At 43.7% G+C, this 23,162-nt stretch overlaps 1 protein-coding gene and 1 long non-coding RNA gene across 7 annotated transcripts in view; one reads left to right on the top strand and one right to left on the bottom strand.

Moving 5' to 3' along the window:
- The window catches only part of SLC1A2 (solute carrier family 1 member 2), a 137,461-nt gene extending 124,408 nt beyond the window's left edge, over window positions 1-13,053 (top strand). For all 6 annotated transcript variants that reach the window (XM_014851038.3, XM_044750042.2, XM_070487524.1 and 3 more), the window contains one exon: window positions 3,716-13,053. In XM_014851038.3, coding sequence (XP_014706524.2) covers window positions 3,716-3,787 — 72 coding nt within the window. In that variant the 3' untranslated portion in view covers window positions 3,788-13,053. The remainder of the gene's footprint in view (window positions 1-3,715) is intronic.
- LOC123277955 (uncharacterized) overlaps window positions 1-22,543 on the bottom strand; it is a 41,845-nt gene extending 19,302 nt beyond the window's left edge. Inside the window, exons 1-2 of the long non-coding RNA XR_011495008.1 lie at window positions 22,413-22,543; window positions 18,554-18,682 (exon numbers count right to left, since the gene is read on the bottom strand). This is a non-coding gene — a long non-coding RNA (uncharacterized lncRNA). The remainder of the gene's footprint in view (window positions 1-18,553; window positions 18,683-22,412) is intronic.
- Between the last annotated feature and the right edge of the window lie 619 nt (window positions 22,544-23,162).

Raw genomic sequence — 23,162 nt, 5'->3', positions numbered from 1 at the left:
TTCCCCCATCCACCCGCCCCACAAATTTGATTGGTTTTCTTGAATATTTTGCCCAAGAATTTGGTTTCCAGGGCTTTGCTAGTTTTCAAATATTCTGTTCCTTGAGTGAAACACCAAGAAGAATACCCAGAATTATTTGATTTGTATAGCACAAGTATTCCTCCTTGCTGTATATCACATCTTGGTAAAAAATGTGCCCACATGACTTTGCGCAACCATCTTTCTTGTAATTATTTTTGTGGGAAGGTGAGTTTTGACTCAGCAGTGACTTTGCTCCAAGGATGGGGAATCAATTTCAAGTAAAGGATAACTATCCTTCAGGACAATTATCCATAGATATCTTTTAAAAAACACTACATTTCACACACTGCCTGGCGGCACCATCTTTCCTGAAACATGGATGTTTTGAACTCTTTTCTAAGCTGTTGGGTCTTAAGCCTTCAAGCTCGATGGGCTCTGTCTAGCCTTCATTGTAATTAACTTGACATTGTCAAAGACAGAGTGTCATGACCAGAGTGAAGCAAACTTGGAGAAACCCTGGCAGGTGAGCAGAGTCAACTTTGGGGGTTGGGTTGCTAAAATGGTTCCAGGCAGCTTCTGAGGACAGTCCAAACCCCATGCAGATTTCTGATACCCTTTGATTGCTGTTGACAAGATCTCATTTAATAGTCAATTTCTTCCTGGTTATTTCTGGGTATTCCAAATATACACCATGGCTTCTGCCAGGTAACTAAGGATAACACAGAAGCAATTCTCTTTACTGGACTGTAACTTACATCCAGAAGTCCAATGGACCAGCCACAGTCTTTTGCTCATCCCCTCTATATCAGGAACGTGATACAAATTAGGGACCCCACGTGCTAGGAGGCCATTGCATAAATTAATTGACTCAGTGAAAATGATTCAAATCATTAGAAATTCAGATGTACCTAAAGGGTATGCTCCATTCTCCTGTAAATTTGGTGTTTCCCACATCTAAATGAATGTGCCGGATTATCCCCCATCAAAATATTAGCTTGTGTCAACCAGGATCAGCATTCCCATGGAATGGCTTTATGCTCTATTACATTAAGTATTTGTTGTGTGCCTTATGAGTTTTAATTGAGCACCCCCATCTCATTCCTGTGAGCTCCTATATTTTGATCATTCATCAAGTGTTTATGGACGGCCCATTATCTGCAAAGCCCTGAATTAGGCATGGGAGGACAGCAAAATGAATGTGCAATTTTGTAGTGGAGATAAGGCTTGATCCCAAATTACTGCCATACAAGGAAACAGTAATATGAAACAAAGTGAAATCACCATATATATTCTTTAATTTTTCAATTATATATAAGAAGAATCCTAGTGGTTAATTACCTATAGGGTGGCCCATTTGGAGCTTCTCAAGAGGCTTCTTAACAATATTGTATGGGACACGTTTAAAGAAGATATAGAGACATGGTGTTTAGATTTCAGATTTCCTGGATTTTTTTTTTCTTAAGGGACATCAAGCACATGAGGAGAAATTCACTTTATTTTTTAAGCAAAACAATTCAAGCCCTAAAGGGAGATGTTGTGAACTACCCCCATCCCTGGGAAGTAAGCCCATGAGGAAAGAGACTGTAGAGACCGTGTCCCCACTGGTCACAGCTGTGTCCTGGCACCTGAAGCAGTGCCTGGCATGCACGAGGTGCTCTATAAGGATTTGTGGAATGTATCCTTTTAGCATCTTGACCCTATGCTTTATTTCAGATGACCTTTTTTTGCTGGACAATTCCATAGAAGTAGTGGCTCACTCTCTCCATATCACTGAATACCCAGCCAACCACCTGCAAACTCGTTGGGGAATTAGCATTCAGAAGGTCACATGGTGAAACTGAGCAGGTCATGGAAATGATGAAATGGTCATATTGGTTTAACAACTATTGTAGTTCTTTGCGCTTCTTGATGAAGCGATGGGTTCAGCTCAGTAAAGGTTAGTTTGGTCCTCAGCCTTTGCTCGGGGAGGCATATTGGCTCTTCTCCCTCCAGACCAACTGAGCTGACAGCGATGCGGGAAGGAGGCAGCCAGAGCTATGGAGGTTAATTTGCACACTTCCCCAGAATATCTAAGTCACATTTCTTCATGCCTTTGAGCTTCCTCCTGGTCCATTCTCAGTCTCACTGTTTTAAAATCTGACACGGGAGACATCAGTGTTTACTGCCAGTTCTTTCCCCTTTTTCTTTTTCTATTACCAAGCTGGTTGGAGCAGAGAGGGATGGAATGGACTGCAGAATGGAGTCTGGACTCCTCTAACCGAGGCAGAAAAAGAAATGCCCAAAAAGCTGCTGTCCCAGCTACTTTTGAAACACAGGCCCCAGTATTTAAAAAAAAAAAACAAAAAAACCCCAAAAAACTAACCCTGTCCCCCACTCCTAAGAGCTGTCTGGTTTTCCAAAGGCACCACACGGATTTATAATTTTGCACAGCCAAATAGGCCCATTCAAGGTTGCAGTGATCAGGCAGCTTCTCCAGGCAGACAGTCTGTCCCTGGCCGTCTTTCCTGACCGTTCACTGAAGGGGAAACAAATTTGCTGCAGCTCTGGTCAAAACTTTAACCCCCTCAGGCATTGTTATGTCACATTGATCTCTATTTTCAAACTCTTGCCTTGTAATAGTAGTTTGAAGTTGTGCGGTAGCTTTTTTATTTTGATCAGAATAACTGCATGTGGGGCAGTCATTGCTTCTTGCATGGTCTTTCTAAAAAAAATGTGGGGGCCTCATGGGGGTTGGCAGCATGAATAGTTTTTATTTTGATTTGCTTAGTTCGTGAAGGGCACTTGATTTTCTGTTCCTAGCACGTTGTGTGTGTTCGTAATGCATGCATCTCACTTCCACTTGATAAGAAGAAAGTCAGATTTCTTTCAAACATTGCTGCGTTTGTCGTGTCTCCATATCCCAATGCTTCCATAAATCCAGTCTCTCCATTATGTGGAATATCAGTCGTGGGTTTAAGTTTGCACATGACGTTGAGGACAGACAGATGGAAGGTAAGCTAGGAAAACTACTTAGAAGTGGAGGGGAGCAACCTCTTGTTCTGTGTAAGGGTTCAGTTCGCTTAGAGCCGGGGAGCATAATATAGACAGTCTGGTGATTATAGTTGGTCATTAAAGGTCTACATGGAAATGATTGACATATATCGACGTCACTGATCCCAGGCTTTTAATCTCTCCCTTTTCTCTTTAGTTGTTAAAGCCTGGGCAGCTCATTTGGTATCCAGGCCACCGTGATTTCTGATTTTAAATTGAACAGGTGTAAAATCCGCCTGGCCTCGTTGCAGCTGAACCCTTCACATGCATGAGTAGCACTGGCTGCCTAGCTCTGGGGTCGTTTCCTCTGTGGTTGTCTGGAGTAGCACAAGGACACTATTCTTTGAGGACTACATTACTGTGATGGGTCTATCGGTGGTTAGACACCCGCACAACTCTAAAAGCGTGGTAGAAGTTATCCTCCAAATTGCAAAGTCTCTCTAGTCCCTCAACCCACCCCCCGAGGCAAATATGTATATTTTAATGTTCACGGATCCATGTTGGAAACCAAGTCCAGCTCAAAATCCATCTGGAAGGAATGACATTTAAAACTAACGTTTAAGTCGTGTAGTGTAAGCTGGATCTGGTGCTCCTCCACACAACCCACGGGGTGGTTTTCTGGTTCGTGACCTGTAAGCTGGATCTTGATGATAATTATTTTCAGGTAACTCTGGCAGCCAATGGAAAGTCAGCTGACTGCAGTGTTGAGGACGAACCTTGGAAACAGGAAAAATAAGGATCGGCAAATTCTTGAACAAACACCCCAGTATATCTTATGGTAAAAGAGGATACAAACAAGCTTTCTCTAAAACCGAAAAAAACGCATATATTTCTACGTTTACTTAATCTGTTAGCTGAGGCTTAGAGGACCTATTGTGGGTCGGTGGTAGGCAGGGTGCTGTGTCTTTGCCAAATGATGCTTCGTAACTGTCTAATTTCTCACCGTATTTTTGTTGGAATGATGCTGCTGGAGGGATCGGTTTGAACTGAAGACGCGTTCTTGCCAGCTTCCCTTTCCCCCAAGATGCAGAAACGTGGCTGCTCTTTTCCCAGGGGACACAGCTAAAGCAGTGTGGTCCCCTCCAGGGACTTGGGCTAACGGACAGATGCTCAGTGCGGTCTTCCTTCAAGCGTTCTCCATGCCTTGCCTTGTCATGCACAAAAGATTCTGTTAGAAGCCTCTAGAAGTAAATCGCATTAAATGTCTTGTAGATTTTGCTCTTATGTTGATTAAAAGAAAGTAGCTGTCTTAGGGAACTTGGACAATTTATCTTCTGTCTACTCTTGAAGCTGAATGTTTCAAAGAGCATTGTGGTGGGAGCCACACTCTTAGAGGCAGCCAATTATGGAGCACTGAGTCTCTGCTCTTCCCCATCTAGTCTATGGAAACAACTGAAATTCCAAAGTATGCTTCATCATTTGCTCTAAATTTGATAATGGGTTAGGATGTAATTGGCACATATCCACTGTATATATTGACAATAGTAAAGGGGCACAGTCAACGTAAACTTTAACCAGATTCGAATCTTCAGATTTGGTTAGGTTTGGTTTGCATCACGCGGCATAGTGAAATGGAGTGAGTGTTCGATCTATGCTTCAATTTCCTTGTTTCATCCATCAAATTCTTATTTGGGTTTCCAACGAAAAAAGCCATTTTAATCCCCAAATTATTTCAGTCATATTCTTGTCAAACTAGAAGACTAATCATTTTGCTCTCCTCACATGGGGAGGACAGTTGGGTTGACTGTGCTCCTTTTAGTACCATCTCACGATAAAAACGGGAACAGAAACGAAATGCTCTTAGTTATCTAGTATGTAGAAAGTGTTTTGTTATATTTTATCAAAGCACGTAACCCCGGTTCTAGGACACAGTGGAAGCAGAGCCGATCTTCCTCCCCAGTCTTTTCTGTGCAAAGGAGCAAAGAACAAACATGCGTGCAAAACGCTATAAAGGTGACATTCTGGTGGCACAGTCCAGGCAGCCTTGAACCATGAAGGGGAACACAGGATGACTCTACACAGCTTCACGGATGGACTCTTTTCAAGGCTGTGAAAGTTTGGGGGAAAAAATAATATAATTGGAGCAGCGCAGTGCCTTGCATCTCTAGGCACCCAATGACTCCTGAATGATTGATCATGCAAGCTGAAATTTTCAGTGTCCATACTACCATTTTCTATTGAATAACCCACAGTATTTTCCTAAGGTTGCTGGCTTTGGGAGTTTCCTGAGGACTTGAACATGAATCATTGGGAAGTAAAGCACATTCAACCTCTACGGAGTGTGTAGAACTTTGGTCCACATGTGGGAGTAGGGTGGTCATCCGAGGCCGGCAGGTGGACGCTGAGATATTCCTGAATAGTCAGAGTCCAGAGTCTCTGAGGAGAGGGTATTTATGGACACCACGTACTCTTTATTACCTACTCCTTGTGATTTTTCTCTTCCAAATCAGATACTTTTAGAACATGCAAGAGACATGAGGTTCCAGTTGTTTTTGTCTCTTAAGCCCTAGTTATTTTTGGATAAGGATCACTACTGAGCAATATTAAGCAGCTTTTTGCTTTTATTATTTAATGGCATTGGTCTTCCCTTTCATTAGATGGACAGTTGACAGAGTGGCCAAGGACATGCTGACATGTAGTAGTGGAAACTGCATCCTTTACAGCAGATGTTGTGGGTTAAGGGGACAGGTCCTGGATTTAGCTGTGAAACTGTTAAGGATTGTCTTGCAGTGGTGCTCCCAAGACCTTTGTTATGGTGAGGAGAAGGATGTAGGTGAGGCATCTAGGAGCTTGTGGGTTTTGCTCTTTAAGGCCAGCTTAGCACCTGTACACACTAACGCGTTTCTAGAAGGAGTGGTCTCAGGATCATCTTCCCAAGAATCTGCCTGTAAGTCTTCCGTATTTCCTTCGTCTTCCGCTTTTTCCCAGTTATCCACTTAGCCTATAAATATATAAGGGGACAGTGCGTTCAGAAGGAACAAGGTGCACAGCTTTAACAAAGCAGGTGTTTTGAGTTGAGACTGTATGCAATAAGTTGCATGAGAATATACTTAGGGAAATCACATTTATCTGGAAATTCAACAAATCATATTAAAAATAAACAAATTTCTCAAATTGAGGACTAGCCTGAAGATTCAGGATTATATAAAGCTAACGTGACTGTGTCCTCTGTTTTTTTTTAGGCCTCTTTCATTCTTCTCATGCCATGCCCGTTGGGGTTTTCCTTCCCCAGCGTACGTGCCATGAACAGAACAAATAGATGCAGAATGTACCTCTAACAACCTTTTTCTAAACAGGATATGCATCACCTGTCCGTTATGTGTAGAGATTTATATTAATAGGTCCAACACAGATAGGGATGCTTGTAATAGTCCATTAATATTTGATGATGCACAAATATTATATTTATATACAGACGTGGCAGGCCAGATATATACACTGCATCCTGTAAGGTCTGTAAGTCACGGCTTCAGCAACACCATTTTGTTGGAGACTCATTCACTCTTTTTAGGAATCAGAATCATTTCAGGAGAAAACCAACTAAGTAGACTTTAATCCTCCCCTTTCTCATTTGTCCCTGTTGAGAATCCCAAGAGGAATTATCCTGTGATTACCTACTACAATTCAGTGGCAGTCGGTGAGAGGAACGGCTTCTCTCTCGACGTGGGGCTTTACCTTGGATCTTTGAGGATGTGACTCCCACACAAAGAGCCTCAGAGAATGAAGGCAATCATCTAGATCACACGGCTTCCCAATATAGGACTTCAGGCGACAAGATCTGAACCAAGTAGATGTCAGATTCCGTCCTTTACTTCCTATCGGGTGTGGAAACACAGACTGTAGTCTCGCTGTCTACAGAAGTTACCATGTCCCGTAAAAGACAAATATTTACTTCTCCTCTCCAACTCCTGGTCAGCCTAAAGAAAGGGTGCCAAAATGCCTAGCTCCTGGATTTAGATTGGTGGGAGCTGAGAAAAGCTTAGGGGAAATTCAGTTAATGGAGATGACTCCTGGGAGGTAATGACGGGAAACCCAACAACCAATTGATTAGAGAGTCTCAGGTCATTTTCACTTGTGCATGGAGAAGTATGTCATTTCTAAGTGTACCTAGTCAAGAAGTCCTGGAGGAGTTGGGTAACTCATCTACTGGGTCCCCAAAAGGAAACCCAGTCCTGCCATGATTTTCAAATATCACACTTGCCTTTGTTCTCAACAGCAAAAATTATGGTACAGTATTTCATTTTTGACAGAATCAAGGGTTCTATCTGTGCTATATTTACACGTGAAATACAGCAGTAAATCCAAATAGGGGCTCATGCTCAGAGAGAATTCTCCATAACTCAGACTCTGGATAAACAAGTCCCAGCAGCTCGTGCCTGGTTTAATGAGTCAAAGCGCTCCGCAGTTACACCCACTGGAGGTGACTCTTCCCACTTTGCTGCTCTGAAGCTCCCGGGGCCATGCAGTTGTCTGGGTTGCTGGTTTTGTTTTGCTTATTCTCCAGATGAATTCATTCCAAGCCAAGAGAAAGGACCAAGTGGGACTTTTCAGTTATTGTAAGACCTGATCTTTGAACATTAAAGTCTGGGACCCTAAGAAGATTAAGTTTAAGCAAAGAGCCTGAAGGAATTCTGAAGTGAGAGTTTTGTAAATCTAGTTGTCAGAGAAGATTAATGGTCTCAGTATCTGTGGTAATTCCTGGCTAAAACCTAGAAGAAGGGCCATTGAGTTCCAACCCAGGCAGAATGCACTGCAGTTGGATTATTCTCCTTGGGTGGAGTGGGTTCAAAGCTGCTCATGCAACATTTGCTTATGATTTTCCCTGAAGGAAAACCCAGTTTCCCACTCTTCCTCCTCCTGTCTTTTCATTTCACTTGTCATCACTGCTGCTTAAAACACAATTTAATAAATGATCATACGCATTATTTGCAAGGGTTAGTTTTAGACTAGATGACAGAGAATCTTAATTGAATAGTATCTAATTTAACAGCGTAACGCAGCAAATTCAGGTAATGGCATAGAGATGAGGAGAAAGAACGCAGTTGGCTAGAGGAAACATTTGACTTAGACTCTGCCAATCTTCAGCTACAGAGGTCACACAAGTCACTTTACACCCAAGCCCCATTTCTTCCCATAGGTCAAGTGAAAGTGTTGGATTAAATGATTAAAATCCCCTCCCAGCCCTATTATCTCTGCTTTAATTTCTTTCATAAGAGGTTTACTACTATAAAATTTTACTCATTTATGTTATATTTTAAGTCAGAAGGAGCCACCGTAACAAATATTTGCATTTTTCTCATCTTACTTGGCGGAAATTAAATTCAAGGCTTTCTCTCCATTTGATGTTTTGCAACAGGCTTGCAAGATGGCCATGTTAGTCTATGGTTTGGTGTTTCGGGACACAAACAGACGTCCTTCTATAAAACTACCCTTTGCCTAACTCACTGTCCCAGCAGAAATAGCAATTGAGCTCAGGCAACGATGTTGCCAGAGTCACCGTGAGGGGACTAGTCGACTCTCAGCCTCACTCACGGCCTTGCATCCTTCCTTCTGCGGCAACAGAGCCCACTCCGAATGCCCAAAACACACAGTTTTCTCCAAACAGCCCTAACTGTCAGCCAAGTATGGGAATTCGGGAGTCTTTGGCCAATAAACTTGAACACTCTTATGAAATTTGGTGCAAGGCTTACACAATAACAGCAACTGTCTGTAAATACCTTGTCTTTCCACCTATACGCAGACACACACGCCCATGCACACAGTGAGCCCGGGCCAGGGCCTCTCACTGGAGAGATATGCAGGGATGTTGATTGAATTCATTTTCAAGTTTTCCACCTGGTTTGCCTTTATCGTGGGCATGACGGCACAGGTAGAGAAGCTCTATCTTACGAGAATGGAGTTGTGCTGGCTATCGTCACCCTCTTCAATGCCCAAGGAGTTTCTAGGGTAGATAAAATGCATGGTTTGTCTGCAAGGGGCATGTCACCAGCCATGGCCTTTGACCAACCTCTGGCACTTTCTGGTACTGCTGTAATGGGCCACTACTTGCATCCTTGCTCTTTGTCCGAACTTCTGCTAAATACAGAATAAGTTTGGTGTTGTGTTGTGGGCACCCTTATTGCCAGTGAAGACTTCAGCGCTTTAGATTGGAGGCGTGAAACGTAAAGCCAAGACTAAAAGGGTTAGGTTAGTGGCGGTTTTTTTGTTTAAATTTTTAGTGCAGAAGACCCGATGGAATGGCAGCAAGAAAAAGACTATTTCTTAACTGACCCATATAAGACCCTACCGAAGAGTAAGGGAAGCCCCCAACCTCTTGTTTCACTCTAAGTAATATCCTGAATGATTGCTGACCAGTTTTTTTCTCTGGCCAGCCTTGCTTCACCTTCCTACCTCCAGACCAAGTATCTATTTTGATATTTTAAAGAGTCCTCATGATTGTTATGCAGGGTGCTTTTGTGCTGAGAATAAAATCTTCTACTGGAACTGAGCCCCCTGCTTTGCAGAGTCAGCACTTGACCCAGAGGATGGGTAGCAACAGGTCCCCGGTTCCTCTGGAGACACCCTCATCTCTGGGTAGGTGTTGGAACATAACAGTTGGACTGTTACCCTGTCATCATCCTCCGTGGAGATGGGGATGATGCAGGAGGAGCCTCCCTCCTTCTGGGGCTCCGTTTCTCCTCATGGCAACCGTTTAGCCTGCCTAGAAACGGCCTGTTGCCTTGGGTAGGAGAGAAATGCACATGCTAGCTAAGGAAGTTGGTCTAACACATCTCTGAGGTTTCTCCCCATGGAGATGTGTGATCAGAAAGCTGGCACTCTGCTTGCTTAAAACTCCATGAGAGTTATTTTTCCTACTAGGCATCCTTTAACATCCAGATTTTTCCATAAATTACCTGAACTCCCTCCTTTCCTCCTTCCCCTGGGAAACCTCAGCATTGCATCTCCACGTTGCACAGCACAGATCAGGTTATCTGGTCAATATAGAGATTTGTATATAAAAAACTACTTTTGTGAGGATTTTTGTATACTGTTTTTCTATTTGTTTTCTAAGGCTTGAGGAAAGAGCTGGCAAACTGTGAATCTAATTTGACCTTGCTGCCAGCAGATATATTTTAGCTTCCTGGTATGAATCTACGTTACCGGGGACGATATATTGCCCTTTGATCAGTATTGCACCCCAAATTCACAAATTCCTCCACCCAATCTTCCATTCTTTTTAAAACAAATCCCTAGGCTCCTTTGCTATTATTTATAAAGAGCATGAGAAAATGTATTTATAGTCCTGGATAGTATATGTTTAATATTGATTTAGCCTTTAATAGTGGTATAGGTTTGTATCTATTCTTCATAAATCATAAAGAACTCAGTGTAGAGTGAATTAATCTATTTAGTATCTGTAATTTTGCAGACAGATATTTTCTTATGGTATTTTCTATAAATCCACATATGTAGAATTATAACTAATCAGAGCACAGGAAGTTTCTACAGCAGTTTAGAACTATCAGTTCTTCCCTGAGCATACAGGCATGTTCGAGAAATTTAAGAACCCAGCCCTTCACGATGCGCTGAACAAACTGACCGTAAGGAACAAGGCATCGCTTAAATCCCCTCGCTGGTTAGGATGTGCGTTTAAGCAATTAGTCCTTTTAACTCGAGGAATGGTGCTGACTCCTTACTTTTGACATCAGGCCTGTTTTTCCAGCTAAGCATTCTAATTTTGCTTTTTTGAAGAAGAAAAATAAGGTGATAACAGTGGGATCCTTTCTGTCTCAGAATCTCCCATGCCTTCCTAATTATTTATGTGAAAATTGGGTCAGGAAAACCTGCAACAGCAGAGACTGGGGTGAGTGCTGTGAAACAAATCAGAACAGATGTATAATTCATTCTTGCCAAGAAAGTTGGTAGTAAATGTCACATCGTTATGTGAATTGAGCACATATTTTTAAGACAAAAAAATCATTAGTACCAGCTATGAAGCAATACTCTATCACTGGGGCTGGAGGAGGGGCCTTAGGGTCACGCTGAAGTTGTTTAGAAGCAGCCCAGGTGGATTCCGTCCTCAGGTGAATAACAATCTATGTAATTTTCCCAAAAGGCAAATCAATAGCCACTGCCGAGACAGCAGCCTTCCTTCCGCCAAACACACTTTCTGATATGGTTGTAGGGCTAGTGCTTTGTCATGTTTTAAAAAAATAGTCAGTTACATAGAAAGCTTATTGGTATGTGTATTAACCTGCTTCCCATTAAGCAAACAGATTCAATGTGCCCTCAACTAGCAATGAATTGTTTGTGTGGTTTTCCAGGGCAGATAGCTGTCCGAGCATGAAACTCGTGTGTGTACGTAGTAACACTTGGTTCACGCATGAAGAACAGTGCCTACGCACTTGGTGTAGCTATAATGTAGATACCTATGTGTAATTTCAGTGAAATGGTGTATAGCTGTATTGTAATTTAATTTAAATGTTATTTTTGGCTGTTCATTTAAATGTAGTAGATGTGTGGATTGCCATTTTGAAAACCCTTCTTTTCCTTCTTAGTTTCCTAGTAGCGAATGCTTTCTCCTCTTTCTTAATGTGATTTGGGGTTGTATATCAGTGAAGAACTTATCTATGAATCATTTGTACTGATGATTGTTTGAAAGCCTGTGTGTGTCCAGCATCTCTGTAAATATGCAATTCAGGGCACGGGAAACTTGGATGCGTGTCATGATTCTTAGTGAAAGGTCATCGGCTGTCTGCATCACGCCTGGCAAACGCAGCTGTGGAACTTTTGATGATCTAGCCTTAGGTAGGTTTAGAATGAGGACATCTCCCTACAACCCTCCTTCGCCTGGTAGATTGGGCTCAGAGAGACAGAAGGTTAGTCTGCTTCTGCGTTTTTTATCATGTCCTTGTCCAGGTAAAGGTCTGCCTCTCTGCTTGCCAAATACTGATCGTGATGTTCCTGACCTAAAGGTTCCGAAGAGCCTTGTCCCCCCTCGGTTTCTTGAGTCAGGGTACAGGAAAGACATTCACTGACTGACTGCCATGCCAGTGGAATCCCATAAAAGCACAATCTGGTAGCAAAGTGCACAGTTGTCTGTAGAAAGCTAGAGCAGTAGAAGCACAAGAACCGTCAGTGTTCAGCTTTGGGGTTGCAGAAAGGCAAGTGATGAAGCACAGATCCCATATATGTGAAGGGAGTATGACCTCTACCTGATAGCTCTGTGTGCGTGTTTTGAGTGATTGAAGATGAGGTTAATTAATGCAATTATACACTTGTCTCCTAAAACACACTTTCTGTCTAACGATCACTAAATGGAATGCTGCGGGGTCTATCGTTCCTGTAACTCCCTTCTCTTCTGCAAGGACAGAGAAGAGTGGCCATGTGCAGTTTGGAACATGAGTGCCCCTCTCTTTTCACAAGAGGAGTGAAGTCTAAGAGATTCCCTGAGGGCACAAAGCATATTGATTCTCAGTGGCCTCTCCAGTGATTGGAGTGAGGGGGTATCTATTATGGACAGACAAATTTTTCCTTGAAAATGTGGCTTCTTCAACTCCTGCCAACTCAAGATGGAAAGCTTAGTGAAAGAAAGCTAGCCCTTTGGCAGGATTCCTTTGGGAGATTCTTGTATGTCCAGAATGAAAGATAACAATATTTCCTTCACATTCATAATCTCCATTGGTCTAAAGTCAGGTAGCACATAGCATCTACAGCACATAGTGTTTAAAGACTAATGAATGCAAAACAATGAAAAACTTCAACTAACTATTGGGTTGTTTCTTATACATGGTACTAGGAAACACCTTGTTGGCAAAGCGCACTTAGGGTAGTTGAGGTCTTTGGTTTTCACCTTTAGCTTTCTAAGCTTTCTTACAATGTGGACTGATTACTGTAACATTTCATGTATAAAATAACTGGACATTCTTTATATACTGGAAATAATCTGTGAATCCAATATTTCACTAAGTGTTTTAACTTTTGTGTATATATCTCTCATCAATAAATGTGGATTCCAATTTCTCTTGGTTGTTGCCTCTCCTTCAATTTCCATTTTAAACTAGTGTTGGTTTCATAGTAAAGGTCTCCAGTGTTCCTTTTGGAGAATTCTGTGGATTGAAAACCATGGTGTCCAGATGAATATTTTCTGGGAAGCCTAGATACATAGTGGAGTCATATCTCATGATTTAAAGTTAGTGAGTTGGACAGAAATGATGTATAATCGAAATTATCCCTGTGAATCAGCCCGTGTGGGCTATCCCCCAAATCTCAGGGGCTTACAACAACGAAGGTTTATCTCTCACTCCCGTGACTTGTCCATCAGAAGTAGGCTGGGGGACTCTGCTCCATGCCATTCTCACTGAGGGAATCTGAGTGAGCCATCATCTCTATGCTTCTGCAGTTGTCAAATCCAAGAAAAAGGGAACATGGCAAATCTTACACTGACTCTTAAAGCTTCCTCCTAAATGTTATGAACCTCACTTCTGCTCATATTTCAATGGCTGGAGCAAGTCACATGGCTCTACCCAACTTCAAGGGTTCAGGGAAGTGCAACCTCACCAGGTGCCCAGGAAGAGAGCTAGAAATAGTTGGTGAATAACTCTAATGACTACCAGGCCATAAAAATTCCTTAAATCATTCATAAAGGATAATATACAAACATATAGTCTTTCAGTAAGTCCAACACAGCAAGCTTTTCTCTGCTATTGGAAAAACAATGACTATGGAAGTAGGTGGCAAGCATTTAACAGAGATGTTGTAGAACTAAAATGCGTGGTCTTCAAAGGTAGGAGCACACGCAGACGACGCGCTCCTCAGGCAGTGAAGGTGTGCACACGGGCATGGAGACCCACCAAGGGAATGGCGGGCTCTTCTTTCAGACTCCGGGGTAGCCATGTATCAAGCAGAATGGCTTGGACTACTTCAACTGTTCTTTTACTTCTTTTGAGAGAAAGGAGGTAAACATTTGATTTTAAGTAAGTAAAATACATAGATGCGATACATCACAATTCTTTCCACCGATGTCAGCAATTTATTTAAATTGTTGTTGAAAATGGAGCTTCCTTTGAAAAGACACTTTTCCTTCTTCCCCTGAAGTCCAGTCTACATGACATCCATATTCAAAATGTTATTAAAATCTTCTTTACAGAAAATACGCTCATCAGTAAATTTTGGGGCTGCCATTTTCTTTTAAAAAAGCAAAGAGCCGCAACTCAGAGTTTAGGTAAACCTAACACTTTAGTGTGGATGCAGTTTGGTCAAAACCAGCCACTGCTTCAGAAGAGGACACAGCCGGAGAGAAACTTGACTTTACCTACTCAGATCCCTGTGTTCTAACTTCTTACCCTTTCTTCCAGAACAAAGGTGTTTAAGCCATGCATTGTTATTGGGAAGGCCAGTTAAATGTTGCTTTTACTTACCAGGGCAAAGGCGAGGAGAAGACAGAGGAGGAGGAGGAGGGGGAGGAGGAGGAGGAGGAGGGGGAGGAGGAGGAGGAGGGGGAGAGGGAGAGAGGGAGGAGGGGGAGGAGGGGGAGAGGGAGGAAGTGGAGAATACTTTTGGAGGAGAGAATGGAAAAAGGACTCGTGGACTAGGAGTTATGAGACTGACCCCCCACAGTCACTAGAGTTGTGCAAATATGACCACCGTCGCAATTTGGAAGACATGTCGGCATATGTAAAGTTAGGAGTTTGGATTCGAAAATTTCTAAACTTTTGAACCCTGAAATTTGAATTCTATCAGCCAGCTGAGTCATTTTCACTTCAGATAGTTTTATTTTTTAATCTTAATATCTTAACATAGTATCTCACACATACCAAAGAATATGTATACCCATATCTACGTTATAATGCCCCCTGATACCGAAGCACACAACCCATTACCCAGTGCAAGGACTAGAGCATCACCAATAATCCCCTTGCCTGTGTGCTTCTCCCTTATGCCCGTCACCTGCTTTACTCCCCAGAGGAAACTGCTGCTAGGAATTTATCATTCCCCTGCTTTCAAAGAATAGTTTTTACTTCACACGTACGCATGCCCAAACAAGCTCTGCTTCTTTCTGAGCTTTATATGAAGGGTATCATAGTGCACATAGTCTTTCTGAACCTGCCTCTTTCCTACTTAACACTGCCTTTCTCAGTTCATTCACGTTATTGCGAGTAGCTGTGGTTCATTCACTTTCACTGCTGTATAATAATACAGTGTGTGAAATATGGCACACTTGGGTTGTTCATTTTCTTGGCAGTGGACATTTGCCTCATTTCCAGTTTTTTCCTATGTCAGACAGTGCTGCAATGAACATTCTCATATATTTCTCCTGGGTATATAACCAAGGGAGGCTTTGACACATGTGTTCCTAGATACAATTAAAAGAAAAGAGTGTGTGTGTGTGTGTGTGTGTGTGTGTATGTGTGTGGCTGAAAAGTTCCCAATCAAATCTTCTACCTATTTCTCCATGGCTCCTTCAGTGGGCCCGTTTGTGGACCACTGTTGGAACCCCTAGTAATCAATACTCTGCTGGCTGTTTAACGGAGTCCGTCTCTCAAGTGGGAATACAGAGGCAGGCAAAATCGGAGCATTTTTAGGAGGTGAATTTAAATTTAAAGCTGCAGGCTTCTCTCCTCCAGCTCACATGGCAGCACCTTGGAGTGCAGCTCTGATGGTGGTTAGACAGAGCCCGTGAAGTCTTTGATCTCTTCTTTGAGCGATAACATGCCAAGCTCCGCCCCACCTCAGCAGGCTGTCTGCTAGACTGAACAGCTGTTTGATAGAGGAAGTTATAGGACGTCACAAGAAATCTGTCCACCTACCCCAAAAACCACTGGTAGCCCCTTTAGCTATACCCCCTTGCACCGCAGTGGGCGACTGTGGAAGCATTAAGGCCAGTGTCTCTGAAAAGGACAAGCTGTGTGGCTGCCATCTAAGGCACCTTCAGGGCACCTCTCCTTCCAGGCACAGTGACATAAACAGGTACTTCAAAGAACCACAGGTGACAGAAGGTTCAGTCACCTCCAGGGAATCTTCCATGAGGTGCCGTCCCCACTTGTCACCTCTCAGCCCAGACAGGAAGGCATGGGTGGAGAGGCCCACACGTTTGACGTGAGCCGTGTAAGAATAGAAGACTGCGGCGTTCCTGGCAAAAACACAAGTGTTTTTAGCTTAATACCTTTCTTCCTGTTAGTTTTTTAAGTTCAGTTAATTCATCTTCCCACTGAGGCAGTGGGAGACCATGTTTAATTCCCATGTCATTGTAAGAAAAACTGAACCACAGCGTCGGGCTTAAATTCAAGAGTATAGGTTGAGTCCACGAACATAAAGAGAATAAAGCTATTCAACGTAAATACTGTTCTTACTCTCAAACATTTAAAAGCAACAACTTTTAAACTCTTACAAATTCCATGAGGCAGACACATGAAACGTTATTGCGCTCCTCCCCCATTTTTTACTGTGTCGGAATGAATACACAAAATCTCAAGATCTATTTTTGTTCGTGATTCGGAGTAATCGGTTTTTAGCCTTCCAAATGTTGTCTGGAAAAATCCAGTGGCCTTCAGTTAAGGAAAAAACAGAACTGTGTCGTCTGTGGTCCACTCCTTTTGCCGCATGACCTGGCTTTCCTGGAATTCTCCAACCGCTCCCGTCACTCAGATGTTTTCCAGGCCTAGATAACATGCCGCTCGCAGAGGGAAGCGCCAGAGTTTCCGAACTACCTCCATCTGAGTGAGGAGTTCAGGTGGAACACAGTCTCCCTTCTCCAGTGGCTTACCCTCCTGCCCACAAACCTTCCTCTCATCTTGCTGAAGAGGACAGAGATCATTCCAGACTGTAAGGCCAGAAAAGACCTTGGAGAAAGATTACCCGAAGTGTAGCCATGCCTTTTTGCATATGTGGAAAATGATACCCTAGGTTAAAATGAATTAGAGGTGATGTAGTGGCAAGCAAAGGTTAAATCCTGGTTCTACCCCTTTCCCAGCTATGAGCCAATGGATTGTTTACTTAGCTTCACTTTTCTCATCTGTGGAATGGGGCTAATCATGCCTGTGATATAGGGGATTTGACGAGAGAACATCCATAAAGTAGTCAGCGCAGTTCTTGGCACATAGTAAGTGTTCCATCAATGAGAGCTATCATCATCATCATCATCACCATCATCATCATCATTATCACTGTTATCATCCTTGGCATTATCAGTCACAACTTCCTGGTGACTAAGCTGGAAGAAGCCATGCTTGCTCTTTCCCAATTTGGCCTCTTTTCCAACCATATCACATGGACATCAGCATGTAACTCACAGCTCATCTGGCCTCCCAAACATCTGAGATTTGTTGATAGACCGTGACCTCTCCTGACTCAGCCTGGGATAACCCTAGTTTTACTCCTAGAGAAGCTTCCAGAACATCACGAGCCTGGGCTATCTGATGTCCCAGATGCCCCTCTGCACTTTCTTCTGTTACTTGCCAAGGTTCTGATGCTTGGCAGTGAGGGAAGTCGCTGGATCTCTTCAGGGAAAGGAAGTGAGTCTCAGCCTGGCCAAAATGGCCTCTCACCAGGATGGGAGCCTGAGCTGGCTCTTCCAATGGGAAACAGGACATCCAGAAATGAAGCAATTCTTTGCTTCACTGGAGAAGTCCCTCGGGGAGCCCCCAGCTTACAGTGTTCCATGTACTAGGAGAGACAAAAGTCATGAGAAAGGCCATTTCTGTGGAATGTCCTTTTGGGAGGGTCCCAACCCAGCAGGACCCTCCAGAACTCCCTTGGCTGGGTCGATTCCCAGCAGCTTCCCTTGCCATCATGCTATTCTCCTTTGCCCCGTCTTCTTTCACAAATGACATTTGCTTTTTCCCTCAACGGTTTCAAGAACAGAACTTGGGAGAAACTTTTTGGAACTTTTTGGTTTGGGGAGTCATACATTGCTGTACTAGAATCATCTCAAGATGGTGCCCCTCCACAGTTTTCAGCAGCTTCGGGCAGGACCACGATCTTAGGAACCTACTGTTTATTATTAATAGCAGCTACTATCTTAGATGGAGATCCCTAGAAGCAGAGCCTGAGACAGGATTCAAGTTCACGTGGTTCTTTTGAGGGAGTCCTTTTTGGGAAACCCCTGTAAGGGCCTGAGGGAAGCAGGATAAGGAAGGGAAAGGGCTGAGCAAGAAGATAATCTCAGGGAAAGTCTAACTTTGCAGAGGGCACTGTGCTCATTGTGCTCAAGAACCCTAGGTGATAAACCAGCTGCCGTCTTATGCAGGTTTGTTGTCATGCCGAAAGGGAATAGAGCTCTGGGAAGGTCCTCACCTCAGATGTCACCTAGCTAGGTGTCACCTCAGCTCAGAAGTCATTGGCCAGAATAAGCCATATGGTCCCACTCAGCTTCAAGGGAGAATGAAATGCAATCCCACTACATTCTCAGAGTGGGGGAGATCCAGAAACATCTGTTGAACAGCACTTACAAATTGGCACAGTCCACTTCTCTGGTCACCTAATATTTGGTGTACTCTGTTTTCCAAACGTAAAATGGACTCACCTCCTCCCCAAGGCAGGCCACATCAAAGTCTCGTCCAGTCATGGCATCAAGCTCAAAGTCCAGGATCTTGAGGTGATGCATGGAAGTTCCTACATATGGTTCAGATGTGGCTCCTGTTGGCCCAGAAATCTATGAAAAGAAAATGCAAGTTCTCTGCAGCTGTCCCCCAGTCCCCGCATACTCCAATGGCAGAATAGGGACACCTTAGTCACATCTGGAAATGGGACCAATGGAAGACTTACAGGTCACTGAGCCGTAGCGTTTCAGAACTCCCAGTGGGCAGACTTTAGGATATCCCCCTACACTAAGGGTAAGGAACATTTCTCGACTGGGTCCTGTTCTGGCTCCCTGGGGGGCCTTCCCCAGTCCATTTTCCCCCATGGCCCTCAATTCTACTTCCTAGGAAGTCCTTCCTTTTCCATTATACTCCATTGGTGCATGTGAAAAGATCATTCAGGAATAATCTCTCCTGTAGCAATGGCCTCAGCTCTCTGCTTATAGAAAGATAGTGTTCAGGTTCCTTTTAATCAATTACTGGATTCCTTTAAATCAACTCCTTTTTGATCAGTTACAGAGTTTTCTAGTTGAGGCTCAGGTTTTCTTTGGCATCACAACTCTTAAAAAATCTTTGCTGGTTTTTTATCTATTTGACTCTAGTCAGCTTCATATGCCAATAGCCACACTCACAGCTCGTCTAGAAAGACATCCCTTTCTCTTAACTGTGGTTACCTTGAGCCAATCAGGCTTAAGGCAGAGAGCTATGTTCCAGGATTTATTTTTCCCTGAGCCACTTTTTTTCTTTTTCTCTTTTTTGATGAGGAAGATTCACCCTGAGCTAACATCTGTGCCAATCTTCCTCTGTTTTGTATGTGGATCACCACCACGGTATGACTGACAAGCGGTGTAGGTCTGTGCCTGGGATGCGAACCCACAAACCCAGGCCACTGGGGTGGAGCGTGCCAAACTTAACCACTATGCCATGGGGCCAGCCCCATCTCTGAGCCATTTTTTTAAAATGAAAGAATATGCTGGCTGCCATATTAGTTCCTGCAGAAGTTTTAACAATAGGTTTGATGACCATGGACTTGATCTGACTTTGCTTCTGGGGCTAGATTGGCTCTCAGTGCATAAAGCATCTCTCTATTTTATCTTCTGTTCTTGAGGGTTGAGAAGCAGATGCCTCTTCCAGCTCTACAAGTGTTCACAGCCCTAGCATCTCTCTTCCCTCTGGCAGGTGATGAAAACATTTGATATGGTCACTGTGCCATTCAGGGTCTCTGAGTGGCTGTGATGACAGAGTCTGTCTGGGACCTGTGATGGGCATATAGCATGAGTGAGCAATAAACTTTTGCTGTCCTGGGAATTTTCAGTTTAGAGGTTTCCTCTGTATTGTGGCCTCATTTGGAAACAAAATTAAACCATTCTTATGAGCCAGTAACTCCCCGATGACGCCTACGGAAATGATAGATGTTTAACTGCCCTGAAGAACAGGGAGCTCGTCAGCAGAGAAGGTTCCAAAGGTGGGGTGGTGGAACGGCAGCAGAGATTGAGTCAATCTTGGCTGATAGAAGGTGAGTTGTTTTTCTAAGATCGAAACTAGGGAGTTTCAGAATCATGAAAATTATTTTTTTTTCTGCACCAATTTAAAATTAGAAGTGAGATTTTTAAAAAACAGCTGTTATTGGAAGTGAAAATTATGAATTGGTTGATAAAAAATGACCAAACACTAATGTCACTCCTTTATTTCAGCCCCTACAGAATGGGTCTTTAGGTATCCTTGCAGAGATGGAAGTCAGGAAGACGCATATCCCTCCTTCCCCAGCTGGTTCCTGCTGCAGGGAAATGCTCGTACTGCCTGGTGGAGCACATCCAGAGGGTTGTTGTCGATATCTATCAAGCTTGTGTCAATACCTATTGATTTGGTGCCAGACGTTGGTCTACGTATATCTTTACCTTTGGTCTACGGATATCTTTATCTATATCTTCACAACAGCTCTAGGGCATGGGTCCCTTTATTAACCCCATTTCACAGATTAAGGAACTGACACCCAAACATGTTAAGTAAGAACCCTCAGGCATAATGTCTGCGCAGTAAGTAACAACCAAGGAGGAAAGGAGACCTCTCCTCTGTTTTTCTCTTGGATATTTGGAGGCTGGGAGGCAGATCAATTTTGCAAGGATGCTGCTCCCACAGCTTTCATGCACCAGCTCTGCCCCTAGACACAGCTGCCATGTTCTTACAGCTGTCACTCTCTCTTCACGTCTTGCTTGTCTGTTTGTTACATCACACAGATTCAAAGTCCTGGGGAGAAGGGGCCTTTTGGCCAAGCTATTCTGGCGCAAGCTTAAGTCTTGCTTTTGTGTTCCTCACTCCCACTCACTGCCCATTTTGTGCCTCAAGACATGGGAATCTGCCGGACTCCTTCTCAGAGTGACTCACTCTGCACACACTTTGGGCTAAAGTTTCCTGCCCCAGCTAGACCAGGAGCCCCATCTACATTTACTTTCTGTCTTCCAAAATCAGTTGATATCTTTTTCTGCTCAAGAGCCTTCTTCTATCCTCTTTGTATTTGTGGTCTACACTCTTTCGCTACGGGTACCATCATTTGACGCAGACTTGGGATGGAAAATATATGAATGAATAGATCCAACCTGTTGACTTTAACTGAAAGTCTGAGACGGAATATTTATTCTCAAATGGGAACAATAGAGCGTGTTACACCTGCTCACAATTAGCAGTGCCAGGCCAGTGTTTAGCAGCCTCTGAAACACCGCTCACTTATATACACCGTTGTGTACGAAACTCCCGTGCATGCCACTGTTCCACTAACTGACCAGGTCCACTTCGACATCTTCTTGATGTGCTGCTAACTATTTAGCAGCTGGCCTGGAGAATAGATTTCCAGCTTAATTCTAGGTTCTGACTTGGATTAGAAGTAACCAGACATCATATACCTATTCAAACACCCTGGAAAAACCTCCAAAATCCACAACCAGTGAATTAGCCACATAAGCTGTCTCTCCCTATGATTCTGCCATATAAGCTGTGTCTCTCACTGTTATTCATTTGTGTGTTCAACGTATTACGTATTCAACATACGGAACTGAGCGCCCACTTCGTGCCAGGCATTCTTCTCAGTGCAGAAGACACTGCAGGGAATATGAAGCTTATTATGAAGGCTAGATATCCAGCTACTGGTTATTTGAAAGCCTCACGTAATTGTAAGAAGGGAGTCGGGAGAGGGATACCAGGCATTGTGCACCTGAGCTAACTTCCTTATACCCAAACCAAACAAGCTGGTGTATGTATGTGTGTGTGTGTGTGTGTGTGTGTGCATGCATACACATGTGTGTGTGTGTGATATTTCCTCCTGGAGTGGGCAATGTGAGATGCACCTTTCCAAGATTTGCTCTTCATCTCCTTTGAATTCCTGTCCATCTCTCTTCCATTAATCCATCTGTCTCTGGTGTCTCTACAACCTTCTCTTGTTCCTACCCACCAGCCCTTCCCACAGAAATAATAGAATTTCTGCCCATTTTTGCTCTTTCTGTTTCCCTCAGCTTCCCCAGCCATCCGTGTTGGATGTCGATCGCTCTTCTCCTCCTCCAAGTTACAACTGCTCCACAGAGAATGGTGGGCTCTGCCCCCGTGTCCTCTGGATCCCCTGGGGGTGAGCCCTTGTCTTTGGGACCTGGAGGCAGGGGAGGAAAATCTTGGTAAGAGAGCGCCATCCTGGGTGGTGGCTGGGTTTCCCCTGAATTACCTAACATCGAACATATCTCACCACCTCCAGGCCTGATTTCTTTCAGAAACCCCCTGTCCTGACCTAGAGAACAAACACCATTTTCTTCCACTCACCTGGATACTCCTCCCAGCAGAATCAATGCCGGGGACTTAAATATGCTGCCCGTTCTGACGGCTTTCCTGGCATTTCCTTCTCCGTTTCTTAATGAGCTTTAAAGAATCCTCGGAGGAGGAGAGAGCTCTTCCTGAACTCTAGTAACCTCGCCTGAAGGTGGCCCTTGAGCCTTGAGTACTGCAAACCTGTCTCTCCACTTCTGCCTGGATGGCTTCCCAAGGTGTGGGCCCGGGATCTCTGGAGCTCGGCCCGGGAATTCCAGCCCCATCTCCTGGCTCTCTCCATCTAGGAGCCCCTCTGAAGTTCGGCTCTGGCAGGGCCTTTGTGTAGTAAGACGTTGGCACTAAGAAGCCTGTATGTTCTACCCTTCTCCAGAAAACAGGACAAGAGCCTCTTTTCCTTTCTGATGGCTACCCGGGTGTGAGGTTTTTAGGACCCCAATTCTTGAAAGAGTTTAGGAGGGACTCAGAAACTCTTGGAATACCTCTAACTTCCCCTACATCATGGTTCATATTTTGCTTAGGTCCCTACTATATATTCACATAAGAAAAACGTTGAGGATGGCAGGAAGGAGGGAGGAAAGCGTGGGCATCTGCTATAGTCCATGCGTTTTACATACGTTATCTCATTTGGTCTCCAGCAGTCTTTCTGGTAGTAGCTACCATTCCCATTTCACAGATGAGGAAACTGAGGCACAGAGCCACTAAGTAACTTGTGTAAGGAAATACAGGGAGTAAGTGGGAGGGCTG

This window comes from Equus asinus, chromosome 17 (assembly GCF_041296235.1).
Source record: "Equus asinus isolate D_3611 breed Donkey chromosome 17, EquAss-T2T_v2, whole genome shotgun sequence".
NCBI classification, from domain to species: Eukaryota; Metazoa; Chordata; class Mammalia; order Perissodactyla; family Equidae; genus Equus; species Equus asinus.
The sequence above is the reverse complement of the archived record's forward strand: the minus strand, read 5'-3'. Positions and strand labels throughout refer to the sequence as shown.